The 16,451-nt window shown below is 42.4% G+C and overlaps 2 protein-coding genes across 2 annotated transcripts in view; one reads left to right on the top strand and one right to left on the bottom strand.

The window, feature by feature from the left end:
* aars1 (alanyl-tRNA synthetase 1) overlaps positions 1 to 16,451 on the top strand; it is a 38,888-nt gene that overhangs the window by 11,163 nt on the left and 11,274 nt on the right. Inside the window, exons 5-16 of the mRNA XM_079682856.1 lie at positions 773 to 964; positions 1,499 to 1,643; positions 3,211 to 3,356; positions 4,624 to 4,732; positions 4,884 to 5,034; positions 5,553 to 5,677; positions 6,785 to 6,929; positions 7,010 to 7,188; positions 7,872 to 7,985; positions 8,657 to 8,863; positions 9,676 to 9,860; positions 10,380 to 10,488. Of these exons, the coding sequence (XP_079538982.1) occupies positions 773 to 964; positions 1,499 to 1,643; positions 3,211 to 3,356; positions 4,624 to 4,732; positions 4,884 to 5,034; positions 5,553 to 5,677; positions 6,785 to 6,929; positions 7,010 to 7,188; positions 7,872 to 7,985; positions 8,657 to 8,863; positions 9,676 to 9,860; positions 10,380 to 10,488 (1,807 nt within the window). The remainder of the gene's footprint in view (positions 1 to 772; positions 965 to 1,498; positions 1,644 to 3,210; positions 3,357 to 4,623; positions 4,733 to 4,883; positions 5,035 to 5,552; positions 5,678 to 6,784; positions 6,930 to 7,009; positions 7,189 to 7,871; positions 7,986 to 8,656; positions 8,864 to 9,675; positions 9,861 to 10,379; positions 10,489 to 16,451) is intronic.
* On the bottom strand, positions 12,311 to 14,566 carry LOC307040223 (general transcription factor II-I repeat domain-containing protein 2A-like). Its single transcript, XM_079682857.1, has 2 exons — positions 13,666 to 14,566; positions 12,311 to 13,566 (listed from the first exon to the last, which is right to left on the bottom strand). The coding sequence occupies exons 1-2, from the start codon at positions 13,747 to 13,749 to the stop codon at positions 12,601 to 12,603; spliced, it is 1,050 nt and encodes a 349-aa protein (XP_079538983.1). The 5' UTR covers positions 13,750 to 14,566; the 3' UTR covers positions 12,311 to 12,600.

Here is a 16,451-nt window from a genome sequence, read left to right on the forward strand (position 1 = left end):
CCCGCCGCTTAAAGGTGGGGGGCGCGGACCGGCCATAGAGCTCATAGAGTTAAAGGTGGTGGACTGTAACCTGTAAAATCCATAGATTTAGGAGGTCCCCTAGTGGCCGTTAGCTGTACAAATCCATAGATTAGCCGCACCGTTATATAAGCCGCAGCGTCAAAAAATGGGAAAAAAGGCGCGGCTTATAGTCCGAAAATTATGGTAATTATGCAGATCTTTAGGATAAAAATGTTTCTTACCTTACCCATTATACTTCCTATGATGATGATACGCATTGCTCGTCAAGTCTATGATATATAACCACGCAAAGATGATTTCACGCAGTGGCTTTGCTTTGTTTCTTTCAATTCTTTTATTTTGGAAGGACACAATTTGAATATTGCCCCAGGGTGCTGATGGATTGTTATTGGCTGATTTTAGTTTTAAATGATTTTATTTTTGGCTGTGATAACATTGGCAATGGAGAGGAGAGAAATAGGGACAGTAAATTAAACAATATCTAACACTCGCAATGAGCTGAAATAAAACTAGTGCACATAACTGAGGTAAATACATATCTTTGTATCGCTAATATATGTTCTCTTCCTATAAGTATCATGCATGACTATTCAATGGTTCAACCACAGAAAAAGCACCGGCAGGATAAAAAAGACAGGGTGAAAGAGGGGTGGCTTTTACACTTTGCAAATATTTCCTAATTATCTTAGTTTAAACTTAAGCAGTGAGGTTAATGAAATCCTCCCTCTCTGCTCTCTGTTTTCTCTCTCAGGATGGAGGAGGCTCGCATCCTGCCCGGCAGTATGAAGGATAACTTCTGGGAGATGGGAGACACGGGCCCCTGCGGCCCCTGCAGCGAGATGCACTACGACCGCATCGGGGGGAGGGACGCCTCTCACCTGGTGAACATGGACGATCCCAACGTCCTGGAAATCTGGAACCTGGTGTTCATCCAGTTCAACAGGTAACACACACACTCACACACACCTCTGTGGCTGTTTACAACTTCACACTAGCACATCATTGCTCTGTGTGGCTTTACAAGGCTTGTAACCAGTTCAGTGAGTTATATAAAGATCATTGAACTGATCACAAGCTAAACATAAACCTAACCATTAACCAAGGTTAGGTGCTTTTGGAATTTGGACACGCCTTTTTATTGTCATCTGCTTTGGACAGTATGCTGTGCAACTACTGAATCAAATATTTCTGCACACCTCTACAGTTGTTGCTATGTGTTATTGCTGTCCAAATAAATGACATCAGAACGTTTCTGCTGAGGAAATCTGATTACTTGGCTGTGTAAAGCCAATAAAATAGACAGTAATCGCTTGTATCCAAAATAATCCAAAATGTAATTGAACTAAACAAAATTGTTAGATACTCAAAGAAAAGCCTGTGTGCTCTACCACAATATTATAATGCTTCTTCTTCCAAAGTCCATACTGATCAGTGAGTCTGTGTTTGTAATGATTGTTTCTCTTCCGACCTTGCAAAGAGAGTCAGAGACCGAGCTGAAGCCCCTGCCGAAGAAGAGCATCGACACCGGGATGGGCCTGGAGCGCCTGGTTTCTGTGCTGCAGAACAAGATGTCCAACTACGACACAGACCTCTTTGTCCCCTACTTTGAAGCCATTCAGAAGGTACTAAATGGGCCCCAGATATGTGTAACTGAATAGGGCTGCACGATTTGGGGAAATAATGTAATTGCGATTTTTCTGACAAATATTGCGATTGCGATTCGATTTGCGGTATTTTTTTTTAAGCGACCCAACGGAAGTTTATAGTAAGATGCGACAATATCTCCGCCTAGGAAGGTCGTATCAACATGGTCCCGTCTCTAGCACCCCCGCAGCCCGAGCTACGAGTGAAAGAACTAAACTTACATGAAACTTCCGTTGGGTTGTTTTAAAGTCAAGCTTCAGTTTAAGATTCACCCTGTAATAGAAACATGTGATGGAGCATCACTAACCTGACTCAGATGGTTTGTTTCACCAAACCATCTAGGAAAGCTCCATTGGAAGCTATTTGGAAAGGGCAGGCACTTTCAAAAATACTTGGCAGGTGATTGGATCAATCTGTCTATCACCTTCTATCATGGGCATATTCTGAATGGTTAACAATGGCTGGTACATGTGGAGCACAGCACTTCTGATTGGTGTGGATGACTGACACACAAGAAGAGAACAAAAAAGTATAAAAAAGTTCAGGCTTTGCGATTTGATAATCGCATTATTTCAATTCGCGATTTCGATTTAAAATCAATTAATCGTTCGGCCCTACTGAGTACAAGTGTGGAAAGATCTCTGTTGAATCAATCAATTCAAATAGTCACACACTGCTCCATTAGCACTGGAAGCTAGTTTTGACATTGCAGTCTTAAACATTTGTTTTGTTTTGTTGGACCAACAGTAATTGTCTCGTCAATAAAAAATATTTAAAAACAAAGAATTGATTATCAAAATAGTTGCCGGATATTTTTCTGTCGAACTCGTCAATGGACTTTAGGGTGTACCATTTCCACAATGAAATGTATTACACAACTAATCTATTAAGCGTTCAAACTAGGGCTGTCAAGTTAACGCGTTCACGCACATTCTTTTTAACGCCACTAATTATTTTAACGTGCGATTAACGCATGTGTATTTGTCACAAAGGCGTGTTAAACGGCAAGCCAAGCACACAGCTGATGCTGACAGCCCCTCTCCTGCCGCTCGCTTGCGGAAGGGGGGGTGCGGGAGCTAGTGGAGCCTCGCAGATGGGGGTGCTGCGTCCATGGGTGCTGCATTAGATAATTCGGATCGCATCCAACGTGTCGACTGCACATCACAACGCATTATTTTGACCCTAGGTGGGAACTTCAGTCTCATGCTTTGACTGTTATGAAGACAGAGGAGCGGCATTTCGCCGATAACTGTAAACAGGCTAGTCTGTTTGAGCAACTGGCTCAGTGCAAAGAAGTAGACAGGGTTGGGAGAGAGATTCCAGGTTGTTGTATTGAAAATATTCAGGAGAATATTTGTCATTGTTCCAATGATAATAAACAAACATTTGCATAAAGCATACTTGTCCAAAAAAGTATTGTTAAAAACTTGAAAAATATTCCTCTAAGGTGCATTTAGAACAGATAAAAAAATGTGCGATTAGTCGCGATTAAATATTTTAATCGACTGACAGCCCTAGTTTAAACATAATTTGTGTTTGTTTCAGGGCACAGGTGCTCGACCTTACACTGGTAAAGTAGGAGCCGAGGATACTGACGGCATCGACATGGCCTACCGTGTGTTGGCTGACCACGCCCGCACCATCACCATCGCCCTGTCAGACGGCGGCCGACCGGACAACACAGGGAGAGGGTAGGATATGAACACTGCAGAGAAGAACTGAGAGGGAATTACAAAGCTTAAAGGTCACCTTTATGCAAAATCCAATTTTTCATACATAAACAAGAGATTCTGAAAGTTTCAGGAAAAAAGATTTGCTCACTTTTTGTCCTGATCCATTTATATAAAAACCTGTCTGAAAATGAGCTAATCAGATTTTGGCCACTCTATGATGTCATAACGTTTATTAAGCTTGTTTTACCATTAGCCCCCCCCCCCCCCCCCCCCCCCTCCTCCTATACCTCATTCACACCAACGGTGTTTCAGGGCCGGTTCGGAACTGGAGCTTGAAAAGCACCGGGTTTTCCTGTTCACACCGCAGCGGAGCAGCCTCTTAGCTCCGGAATCCGGTTCGTTTCAAACACCAAAAAATGGTCCAGCCAGAGCAAAAGCACCGCATACGTCACGCTTACGTCGAGGTGGGGGCAGGGGCAGGGGCGGGATCAACAACAACAAAAAGCCTGCGTTTTATCCAGTTTGTACACAACGATGGAGAAACTTAACAAGCAGCAGTGGTCCACTGAAGAGACCATCTACCTACTGGGAATCTGGTCTTCAGAAGAGGTACAGAGGAAGCTGGAGCACAATCGGCCAAAGTTGTTGTTGTCGGTGTCAGCTGTGAGGAGTTTCCGCGCGGTTTGGCTTTATGAAGCAGGCACGCAAACGGTTACGTCATGACTCAAACGATGACGCAAACAATGACGCAGCACCACTCGGACTCTGGGCAGTGTGAAAAGAGCCGGAGCTAAACACCTAGAACCGGTTCTGAACCTGAAAAGCTCTAGCACGGAGCTTGAACCGGAGTTGCGTTGGTGTGAATGAGGTACTAGAGCACCATTGTGTTCTTTGTAACCAAATCTCTCTCAGAGGGGCGTGGGGAGGGGCTCCTTATTTTCATCTAAACTAACAGACAGAGAATCAGCACTTTTGAAACAGGGCTGAAACAGAGGGGATTATGGGATGATGCAATGATCTGTTTGGTGTTTAGAGCCAAACACTTCAGAGACATGTTTTGTATATATCTGAGGCCCATAATATATTGATTAAAAACAGTAAAATAGGGGACCTTTTAAAAAATACCACTAGAACACTGTAATGTGTGTTTGAAGAGAAATTAGTGTGTCTTTGATGTACAGAATCACACTTTGGATAATTTAATGTTTCAGCAATGACACCATAGATTTTGTGTTAGAACGGTATTTAAATCTTCATTATGATATTTTGCCGTTTCCTTCATTAGCTACGTGCTGAGGAGGATCCTGCGTCGCGCAGTCCGTTATTCCCATGAGAAGCTCGGAGCCCAGAAAGGCTTTTTTGCCACTCTGGTGGATGTGGTGGTCGATTCCCTGGTGAGGTTTTCTATTCTTTCACCTTAATATTGTGCACATATCATGTTTGATCTGTTCTCTGTTAAATATTCACTTTGGAGCTTTCTATCATCCTAACACAATACCCTCTCTTCTACATGTCCATCCACAATACACATCATCTCTTCTTCAGGGCAATGCCTTCCCTGAGTTGAAGAAAGATCCTGAAGTGGTGAAGGACATTATTAACGAGGAGGAGGTGCAGTTCCTCAAAACCCTCAGCAGGGGGCGCCGTATCCTCGACAGGAAGATCATGAGTCTGGGAGAGAGCAAGACCATTCCAGGTGAGAGAGTTCAAGTGTTCTTTGCCCTTTCCTCTATCCCTTTCTTCCGTTGCTCAGTTTTTGGTCTTTTATTTAAACTGATCCGATTTGGTCGTAGTCATTATGGATAGGTTTCTCTTTTTTCACATGTCTGTCTCACCATACATAATGTGTTACATTTTCTTATTCACTATTTTGAACCGCTCAGATTTGCTAAAGGAAAGCGACTATAATTAGAAAAGCCAAAACACTAATCAGAGATCTATCACAAAATAAGTCGTTGAGACAGATTGTTGTCTACCTCAGGGTTTTTACTTGCACTTCTTCTTTGTCCCGAGGCGACAAATTGAAGCTAGTGCTAAAATGCCAGTCTATCCGTGACTTCTCTTACATTTACATACCCTCACATCGAACTCTTTGCTGCTGACTGCATTACTTTGTTGGAATAACATGTTTTCTCTTTGACTCATGGAGTCTTTGAGCATTGTAGCTTCAAACAGTCTCCTGCATATCAATCAGCTTTTGTTTCTCCCTACCAGGTGACACAGCATGGCTGCTATACGACACATACGGCTTCCCTCTGGACCTGACCTCCCTCATCGCAGAGGAGAAAGGCATGGCGGTGGACGTGGCTTCCTTTGAGGAGGAGAAGAAGGCAGCACAGGTGAGGACGCCTGGAGGGCTGATGTTAACTGATTGTTTGAATCTGCCTTAGCTGGGAGGGGAAACTCCACTGAGCAGTGTTTTGTGTCCTCTCCCGTGGGTACACTTGTTCCCCTTGTGTCAGCGTTTTCCAGTATTGCACTGTAAGTCAGAACCAGAAGCGGTGCACCTGCTGTTTTAAATAATCCCTCATTTACTTTACAGCCCTCTGCTTATCCCTTAGTTTTGCAAAGAGATTGATGTATTTTCAAGTTTACTGCAGCCTCAGACTGCTGTCCAACACAACAGTGAAGTGTGTAGACATGCTGTCACTGCAGTCCCAGTATCCCTTTTTATATTTCCTAAGTATACCCAATAGAACACAACAGAAAGTCCAAACTTTGTGAAGCTTGTAAAGGTTGTTTTTGGTTGAAGCTATCAGAGTTTTCTACTCTGAGGTTTAGTTAAACATAGCTTGAAGAGAATATGAACACAAACTGAACATTAACGCAGCGTCCACACGGCGGCGTGCGTGTCTGAAAATCGACCAACAACCAATCACATGAATCTCCCACCCCGGACACGCAAGCATGCGGTTTGATTGGCTAGAGCTTGGACTGGCATATGTTTTGATTGGCTGACGCTTCCGTCGAAGCTTCAAAAGTTCAACTTTTGAAGCGAGCAACGCGAGCAAAGCGAAGCGACGCTCCCACAATGTAGTTCGGCCAAGTGTGACGTCACCCCATTCAAAGTGAATGGGAAGAAGCGTTGAAGTTTCAACGCCCGCCGCCGTGTGGACGGGCTGTAAAGGCTTTACAAAGATGAGATGTATTCCTGCAGGGATTTAATGCGTTAGATTGTACAGGTGCTCAAAATAAATTGCGTCCCCCCACACAGCGTATATATGTTCTAATATGAATGGTAAAATGGCAAATGGACTTCATTTATAAAACACTGGGGAGGAGGAGAGAAATAGAGTTTTGGAAAGTACACACACTTTTATTTGTAATGTCGTCAGGAGTATTGTTGCTTTGAGAAGAAATGGAGCACATTCATGTAAATAAATTGACTTGTGTTCAATTGTTGTAGAGTTTGGGCGTATAACTGACCAATGACTTTGTGTGTGTAGATAAAGTCCCAGGGTAAGGGGGCAGGAGACGTGGACCACATCATGTTGGACATCTATGCCATTGAAGATCTGAGGAACAAGAACATCCCCGCCACAGACGACTCTTCCAAATACAAATACACGTCTGAGGAAAACGGCAACTACAGTAAGTGGGTTTTATTCTCAAAAGACAGATTTAAAGATCACACGAACGACTGCTAACTCTCTTCCTGTCTGCGTGTCTAGACTTCGAGCAGGCCTCAGCCACGGTGCAGGCTCTGCGCTGCGACCGCGCCTTCTGCGACGAAGTGACCACGGGTCAGGAGTGCGGCGTGCTGCTGGACTCCACTTCCTTCTACGCCGAGCAGGGAGGGCAGACATTCGACGAGGGGTACATGGTTCGAGAGGACGACAGCACAGAGGATGTAAGTGCAATACAAATGAAGAAAACTGAGGCTGTTTGAGAGTTTTGTGAAAACATGATGAGATTTGGTGCTTGCTTTTTTCACTAAAGCTAATATAGATAGTTGTGCATTTAAAAAGAAATCCAGGTTCTTCCAAAGCTAAAAGTAATTCACCTTTTGTTCATTTTAAATGTATGAGTAATGACAAACACTGCCACTTAGTCAGTGTTTGTTTAAATGGGTTGTGATAGCTGCAGGCAGTAAGACCATGATGTAAGTTGGAAATATCCGCATGTGGACAGGAGAACAGATGAAAGATTGCAAATAGTCTCACAAGTAAGACCCTTGATGGCGTGAAAACACTTTCATTTCACAGTTGTCAAAAGACATTTCAAACCCATTCAAATGTCGGTACTTTGTTTTTTCCTTTTGTATGTCTTGGTATTTTTCTCCAAAACATGCTAAAGGCACTTCTTCTTAATGTATTAGTGTTATGTTCTCTTCTGTATCTGACAACATTTCTTAAAAAACGTCAGAATCTGAAGCATGGGTCTTCAAAATGTATTTAAAATTGATAAAACAAACACACCATCTATCACTTTGTAACTAAACTAACGGGACTTCTGAAATGTCTTATCTGTTTTCTGCGGAACAGAAACAATTCCGAACATTTTGCTTATCCGTCTTTTTTCCTGTCTTGGCAGCGGATGGAGTTCACTGTGAAGAACACGCAGGTTCGAGGAGGTTATGTTCTCCATCTGGGGACGGTCTACGGCACTCTGAAGGTCGGAGACCGCGTCACCTTACGCCTCGATGAGGTGAGAACATAACTCAGTATTTGAAATCTATTATCAACACTTGGGTAACAGTTGGGTAAAACTATATAAAGAACATAATTAATGTATGCTTAATTCATAGTTGCCAATTTTATATTCCATAACCAATTGTCTGTTAATGATAACCAAATATTTGTAATCATTACGTAGATTGACACTTAATTAATGGTTAAAGTTGGTTTGTAAACGGTCAATAAACATTATTATATAGAATAAATAAATAAATACATGTATTTAGAGTAAATCAAATGATTGCTTTCACAAACAATTTCAAAAAAATGTTCAAACCATTGGCTAATCACTAATATATGCTTAATATAGTATATTTAATGCTATAATTTGTGCAACCATAAACTGATAATAGTTCACTTATACAAATTGAATAATTCTTTTTTTATTGTCTTATCAGCTATGATTCAAAATATATATATATATATATAATAAAATAACATCAATTAGAGCATGACTAGTAAACATTATTTGTTATCCTTTTTATTGTTTTTTAACATTACAATAACTATTAACTCAAATCAATTTACAAAGTAATAATGATTGTTATTATAAAGTGTTACCTAGAGTAGTTTATTCCACTTTTTTAGCATCTGTATCAGATCTGTTTATCTGACACGTATTTGCTCATATACTTTCTCCAGGCTCGTCGTAGGCCAATCATGAGCAACCACACCGCCACACACATCCTGAACTTCGCCCTGCGGGGGGTTCTGGGGGAGGCAGACCAGAGGGGCTCCTCTGTGGCCCCCGACCGTCTGCGCTTTGATTTCACTGCTAAAGGCGCCCTGAGCACGGGGGAGGTCCGCCGGACGGAGGAGATCGCTTGTGCTATCATAAAAGATGCAAAGGTTAGTGGGAACATTCACATGTATTTTTTTCAAATGATTCTGATGCATCAGTGACAATTCTATCCAACATCCTCTGCTAAAACCTACACAGAATAAAGGCTTCAAGGTGTCCTATCATGCAAAATGTACTTTTAGATGTCTTTTATACATATGTGTCCCCGGTGTGTCAGGGAACTCACCAAGTGTCAGAAAACAAAACATTCTCTCTTTTCCTCCGTACCCAAATCTCTAAAAACGGGGGTACAACGGAGCTGATCCAGATTTGCCGCCGATATGACGCAATATCGGAAATATTGGCTGGCTTTACGCCAATGGCCCTATCAGAAACCTGTACTGGAGAGTATCTTTAAAAGGAAATAAAAGAAGGAACTCACCTTCTAGTAAACCCGCAAGAAAAGAAGCATTTGAGCTTCATACTGTTTCAGAAATAATCCTTGAAGTTGTTTGGAACATGATATGGCGTTTCATCACGGCAGCATTTAGCTGCATCTGAGCAGAGCAGACAGCCTGCTCGTCACAGAACTCAGTGTGCCAGCTGCTCAAAAGGGGGCGGGGCCAGCAGAGAATCAGCCATTCTCTAACGGGGCTGAAATAGAGGGATATGAGGGATGTCTAAAATGCTTGATCTGTTTGGTATTTTGAGCAAAACATGTCTTAGACATGTTTTTTATATGTCTGATACCCATAATATATGTCAGAAATAGCATGATAGGAGCTCTTTAATGTCTCCTTAATAAGGTGATGAGGGACTGAACCAACCTTTAACCCTGATTATAATAATGATTCTAAATATTACACTTTGTTTTCTCCAGCCAGTTTACGCCATGGATGCCCCACTAGCAAAAGCCAAGGCTATCCAGGGTCTGCGCGCCGTCTTCGATGAGACGTACCCCGACCCGGTCCGAGTCGTGTCCATTGGCATCCCCGTGGAGGAGCTGCTGGAGAACCCCGAGAGCACCGCTGGTGCTCTCACATCCATCGAGTTTTGTGGTGGAACGTGAGTGAGATGCTTTACTTTTTCATGGCTGTCTTGCATTTCTTATGCTGACTTGTGATAGGGATGCAAACCACATGCTCCATAACGTTCATCATGATGCTGTCAGTTGAATATGTTTCTGAAGCTTGGTAAATTAGCAGAACAAGACCACAGTTTTAACCTGTTAGCGATTTTGCTACATGAGCTGCTGCTTTGATTGTGTATTCACGGTTACGTCTATGGCATTGCTGATTAATATTACGCGCATGTTCCACTCCAAACCTGCAGTTTTTAAAGAAATGTCTGTCTGCATGAAGCCAACAGTTCTCACAAGTGTCTGACAAAGTGGAAATGTAATCTGTGGGTTTTTACTGTGAAACAGCCGCGTGCATTCGGAGCCTGGAATAGTTTGTAGAGCTACATTTTTTTGCTGCTGTTTTTTGTAATGTCCTCCTTTCCCCTAACCGCTCTCCTTATTATCTGCCTCCCACAGTTGTGTAACACTGTCGGTAACGTGCTGTTGATTTCTCTTATCCAAAGCCATCTGCGGAACTCGGGTCACGCCGCGCCGTTTGTCATCGTCTCAGAGGAGGCCATCGCTAAGGGCATCCGCCGCATTGTTGCTGTGACAGGAACAGAGGCCCAGAAGGTCAGAACACACACACACACACACACACACACACACACACACACACACACACACACACACACACACACACACACACACACACACACACACACACACACACACACACACACCAGGGTTTCCGCGGGGTCTTAAAAAGTCTTACATTTGATCATCTGAAATTAAGGCCTTATAAAGGTCTTAAATATGACCAAAAAAATAAGAAGGGTCTTAAAGATGATCGGATTTGAAAGGTACTTCTGTGTTGCGATCGCGTGTAAAATGTGTTTTGGGGAAAATGTCCCGGCTGCAAAGTAACCAGTAAAGTAAGAGCCTTTCAGTTCCCCCCAACAATTTGTATTGAACTAAATCAACATGGAACCAGTAATCACTAACTTTGTTTCCCCCGGCCCCTTATTGGAGAACACCAAGCTAGTAACCTAGCAACCAAGCTTCAGCTAGCGGCAGTCAGAAACTCATGTCTCTTCGAATCTACTTACAAATAAATATGGGGAAGTGTAAGTTCAACCGTATTTGGTTGGAAAACATCGAATTTAGTGCTTGGTTGAAACCAGTGGAGGGGAACGTGTGTGAAGCCCGCTGCACCTTTTGCAAAAGAAATCAGCGTTTGTTTTGCTAATGTAGCGTTAGCTAGTTTAGCGTTAGCCAGTGCAGCAGCTCCCGCAACAACATCGGGGGACCTCCGGGCGACGTTTGGGTCTACGTCAACCCTAAAAGCGGAGGTGCAGTAGACGCTAAATACCGTAGTTAAACACCAATCATACAAAAGCAATGATGAAAGATTGTAGCCAAGGCAGCAGAGCTCTGAATATAGCTCTTGTTACTCTCACACACACACACACACACACACACACACACACACACACACACACACACACACACACACACACACACACACACACACACACACACACACACACACACACACACACACACACACACACACACACACACACACACACACACACACACACACACACACACACACACACACACACACACACACACACACACACACACACTCTGGCTGCTCGATTATGGCAAAAATCATAATCACGATTATTTTTGGTCAATAATTGATATCACGATCATTGAATTCATTGACTTTGAAAACATCCATTTATTGAACTTTAAAACAAATAATAATTTGAACATTATCTTTTTAACTGTTGATTACCCTGAACGTATAATTCAACTGAAAAAGCAATACAAAAATTAATTAAATAAATGATATATTTAAATAAATAATATCAAAATAATAAATACCAATAAACAAGATCAACAAATATTTTGGAGCGCACTTCCACAAGCTACTAAACATATATAAATATGATAAATAAATATAAATTAGACTCAAATTAATTAGATTAAATATGTTGTCACTGTCACTACCTAGCAAAGCTAAATAATTGTTTTTTTCGATTATGTTGTTTTTGTAATTGTGGCAGGCCAAAATCGTAGTTGCGATTAAAATACGATTAATTGCACAGCCCGAAACACACAGAGAAACACACACATACACACTTTTTGGCTAACACAATTCTGTGCTGTTATGTTCAGTCATTGTTCTTATGTTGAACATGAGTACATTTACTTTGTAATTAATTATGGGACGTATTTCTTCTTTCATAGCAATTTTCCTTCATACTTTCTTGCAGTAAAATAGGTCTTACATCTTTTTCAAAGTGGTCTTAAAAAGTCTTAAATTTGAGTTGGTGAACCCTGACACACACACACACACACACACACACACACACACACACACACACACACTTGCTTTAAGCTTTATGCCAGGGATGGGCAACTTTGAGGATTGTGAGGGCCAAAAAAAAATTTCCTCACTACCAGAGGGCCACTTCGTGACCATTCACTTCCATCGGCAGGATACTATATCCACAACATTTAAATAGCCAACTTTAGCTACTAATTTAATGAAAATAACTAAATATATATAGGCAATAAATGTTTATTGTACCAAACACTAACACTGAGTTTAACAACGAATATTCATCTTCGTATTGTGTTTCTATGCTTCCCTCACATTCCATACATAAAACCAAGAACATATGCATTTTTCTGAACTTCACCCACAGCTGGATCAGTAAGCTATACATCTTAATGAGATACTTGTGGCCTCTCCTGCTGCTGCACAATAGACTGAATGTCAATATCAACATTTGTACATCCGATTTGCATGAGATGGAACAGTGTCTCATCTGTCAGTCTGTTTCTCTCCCTTGACTTGATGTGCTTCATCATAGAGAAGTTGCTCTCGCAGATGTAAGTATTGCCAAACATGCTGGCCATTGAGAGCGCAAAATCCCTGAGGAGTGGAAAGCGGGACTCGGGTAGCAGTCTCCAAAAGGAAATTCCCCTCTCCTGGCGCTTTGCTAGAAAGGGGTCTGACTGTAGTTCGCACATTTCAAGCTGCAACTCAGGGGGCTGCTCGATGATTGCAGCCGAGAGGGGGTTAGTGAATAACTCGATGCGTGGCTGCATGGTGTGGAAATCTTGAAAGCGCTTCTTAAACTGCTGCTGCAGTGTTTCTATGTCGGCTCTGTACTTGGGTAATGTTTTCTCACATTCGGGGGCATCTTTGCGCATCTCTTCACATGACGGGAAGTGCGCCAGATTAGGACGGTCGGCTGAAAATCCGTCTTTAAACAGAGTCAGTTTAGTAACACATGCGTTCATGTGCGCATATAGATCCAACACGGTTTGGCATCTTCCCTGTAACCGCATATTCAGGTGATTAAGATGCGAGGTAATGTCCGCAAGGAAAGCCATGTCGAGAAGAAAATCTGTATTCCTGAGTTTTGCGCAGTACGCACTTGTATCACATTGGATGGTGTCCTCCAAGAACACAGGGATTTCTGCGCGTAGCGCAAAAAACCTCTCCAAGCATTTTCCACGGCTCATCCACCTTATCTGTAAATCACCGTATGCGGCGTTCACTTCATCCAAAAAGGCTATAAACTTCCTGTGATTGAGAGACTGGTTCCCTCCTCGAATGAGATTAGTAGTCTTGGTAACTAAATCCATGACATGGCTAACGTTCGTTGATTTGGCACACAGAGCCTCCTGCAATATCAAAACGAAATTTGATTTAGCCTGATTTTTTTTTTACAAAGAATGCCCACATTCAAAACCATTAGAATAGATAACAATAATGTTACCCACCTGATGTATGATGCAGTGCACTATTGGACAGTCAACGCCACTCTGGCGGAGGAGGCCGGCAAATCCAGTGCGCTTTCCTTGCATTGCTGGCGCACCATCGGTAACAACAGCTGAGAGCTTGTGAAATCCTCCGTGCGCACTTACAACATTTTCAACAGCGGCGAAAATATCTTGTCCTTTGGTAGTGCCATGCAAAGAAGCCAGTTTCAATAACTCCTTGTGCACTTCAAATTAACTGTTAATGTCCCGTGTGTAGATGAGAAGCTGGCTCACATCAGTCACATCAGTGCTCTCATCCAACGCTAAGGAAAAGTATGCACAGTCATGCATGACTTGTTTTACCTTTTGTTCGACATGATTTTGTATTTCAAATATTCTTCGTGTCACTGTCCGACGGGACAAAGAGACGGTTTCAAAGTTTTTAGCCATGTTGTCATCTCCGAATGCTTTAGCCATCTGGACTGCACAACTTTTCACCATTTCGCCGTCAGACAGGGGCTTCTTAGCTTTAGCAAGCTCAAGGGAAACGGCATAAGACGCCGTGAGAGACGATTGCTGTGTAGTCGTGGCTCTGGTAAAAAAGGTCTGCTGCATATTTTCCCTTTCAGGTCAGCAACGATGGCGACTCTGGCAGCTCCTGTGTGCTTTTCATATTTGTCTTTATGGGTGCTGTTGTAGTGGCGACTTAAATTGTAGTCCTTCATTGCCGATTTAGTTTCAAGACACACCAAACACATAGGTTTGCCTTTGAATTCTGTAAACAGATAATCTATTTCCCATTTTGGCTGAAAGAGACGGTTTTCTAGGTTCAGTTTTCTTTTTTGGGCGCTCATGTTTCTTTTCCCGCTAACGGAGGAAAGCCGCGAGGTAAACAGAAGACAATATAGAGAGGCGAAGTCCCGCCCATCTACTTCCGACCCATGGGACCCCGGAAGCGGAAAATTATACATTGACGTCAATGGAGAGAGAAAAGTCATCTTTCGATCCCGTTTGAATTGTGCCACGAATGACACATATGATGTTTGTCAAATTAAAATAACATTTTGCAAGTCAAAAAAATAAAAATGTGTCGTAAAACTGTGAAGTTACAATTTTTTTTGTGTGAAACCGCTCAGTGAACTACAGGTCTCTGGTCTCGCACAATACGCGTCACCATCACAAAGATGGCTGTCACGTTAGTAAATTTCACCTGTTTCTTTCAGAATGAGGCGAAAAAGTATAAAACGAGGTGAAAATCACTACAAGTCTGGGCATGTTGAGAGCTGTACATACACGAAAGGGAGCGGTTCTGTAAGAGCCAGCATGCGGGACCGGCTTTACAAGGTTTCAGTGAGTAATATGAGTGCAATGTTTAAGGATAATGTCAGCTAGCTAACAAGGTACACTAACGTGTTTTGTTTTAGCAACTAGTTTTCTCCTTAAGAACTTTGTGGTGTCTGTGTATGCTGTGGATAACATTAGTGTTCACAAGAACAAGATACACTCCCGTGTTTTGTTTTAGTTGCTCTTCAGATTGAAGCGGCCAGTTCTATATCGACTATATGTGTGATCTCCTTTTTACATCTCGTTGTGTCATTTGAGTTTATTTGCTGTGTGTAGATTCAAGGATTTTGGTTATCTTGTCCAGGGATGCAAACTTGTCACCTTTCGGCGAAATTCTCCGTTTTGAATCCAAAATAGGTCGTTTTTGTGATTCCTGTAGATCTGCAATAAAAATATTTTTGGGGTATGGGAGGGGGTCTGGGACCCGGATTAATGTGCGGCCGCGAGCTTTTTTTTATATATTATAATGAAGCGCGAGCTGTGTGCTCGAGTCTTCCTGCCTGTCGGCTCTGCTCATGATGTATAATAAGCCTCTGCTGCTCGGCGATGATGGTCTAGCTTCAGCAGCTACATTACCTACGGTGCGTTCGTTAATATTAACTGTGCGTCCGGAGTCACTGTGGCACAGACTGGACCGCTGGTGAACAGCTGTTAGAACGGGCCGTTCAGGTGTTCACAGTAGAGCTCCCTGTCGGAGCGGCAGAGCATGATGTGCACTGAAAAGTTTTTTTTTCCCGTCGCAATATTACAGTAGGGCCTGGCTCATTTCGTGGCATCTGCAGGCAGTGGCAAGTACTTCCGGCATCTGCCACAGAGGCCGCTACTCCGTGGTATCTGTGGCAAGTATACAGGACTGTCTCAGAAAATTAGAATATTGTGATAAAGTTCTTTATTTTCTGTAATGCAATTTAAAAAAACAAAAATGTCATACATTCTGGATTCATTATAAATCAACTGAAATATTGCAAGCCTTTTATTATTTTAATATTGCTGATTATGGCATACAGCTTAAGAAAACTCAAATATCCTATCTCTAAATATTAGAATATCATGAAAAAGTATACTAGTAGGGTGTTCAACGAATCACTTGAATCGTCTAATTAACTCGAAACACCTGCAAGGGTTTCCTGAGCCTTGAAAAACACTCAGCTTGGTTCAGTAAACTAAATCACAAGTATGGGGAAGACTGCTGATCTGACTGCTGTCCAGAGGACCGTCATTGACACCCTCCATCAGGAGGGTAAGACACAAAAAGAAATTTCTCAAAGAGCAAGCTGTTCACAGAGTGCAGTTTCAAAGCACATCCACAAAAAGTCTGTTGGAAGGGGGAAATGTGGCAGTAAACGCTGCACAACCAAGAGAGATGACCGCAGCCTTAACAGCATTGTGAAGAAGAGTCGCTTCCAGAATTTGGGGGAGCTTCAAAGACAGTGGACTGAAGCTGGAGTCCAGGTATCAAAAGT

Source organism: Notothenia rossii, assembly GCF_949606895.1.
Source record: "Notothenia rossii genome assembly, chromosome: 5".
NCBI lineage: Eukaryota > Metazoa > Chordata > Actinopteri > Perciformes > Nototheniidae > Notothenia > Notothenia rossii.

Coding starts and splice junctions, on each gene's coding strand:
- LOC307040223 (XM_079682857.1), bottom strand. CDS start 13,749: ATGCAAGGAAAGCGCACTGGATTTGCCGGCCTCCTCCGCCAGAGTGGC. Junction 13,567..13,665: donor TGCACTGCATCATACATCAG/GTGGGTAACATT, acceptor TTGATATTGCAG/GAGGCTCTGTGTGCCAAATC.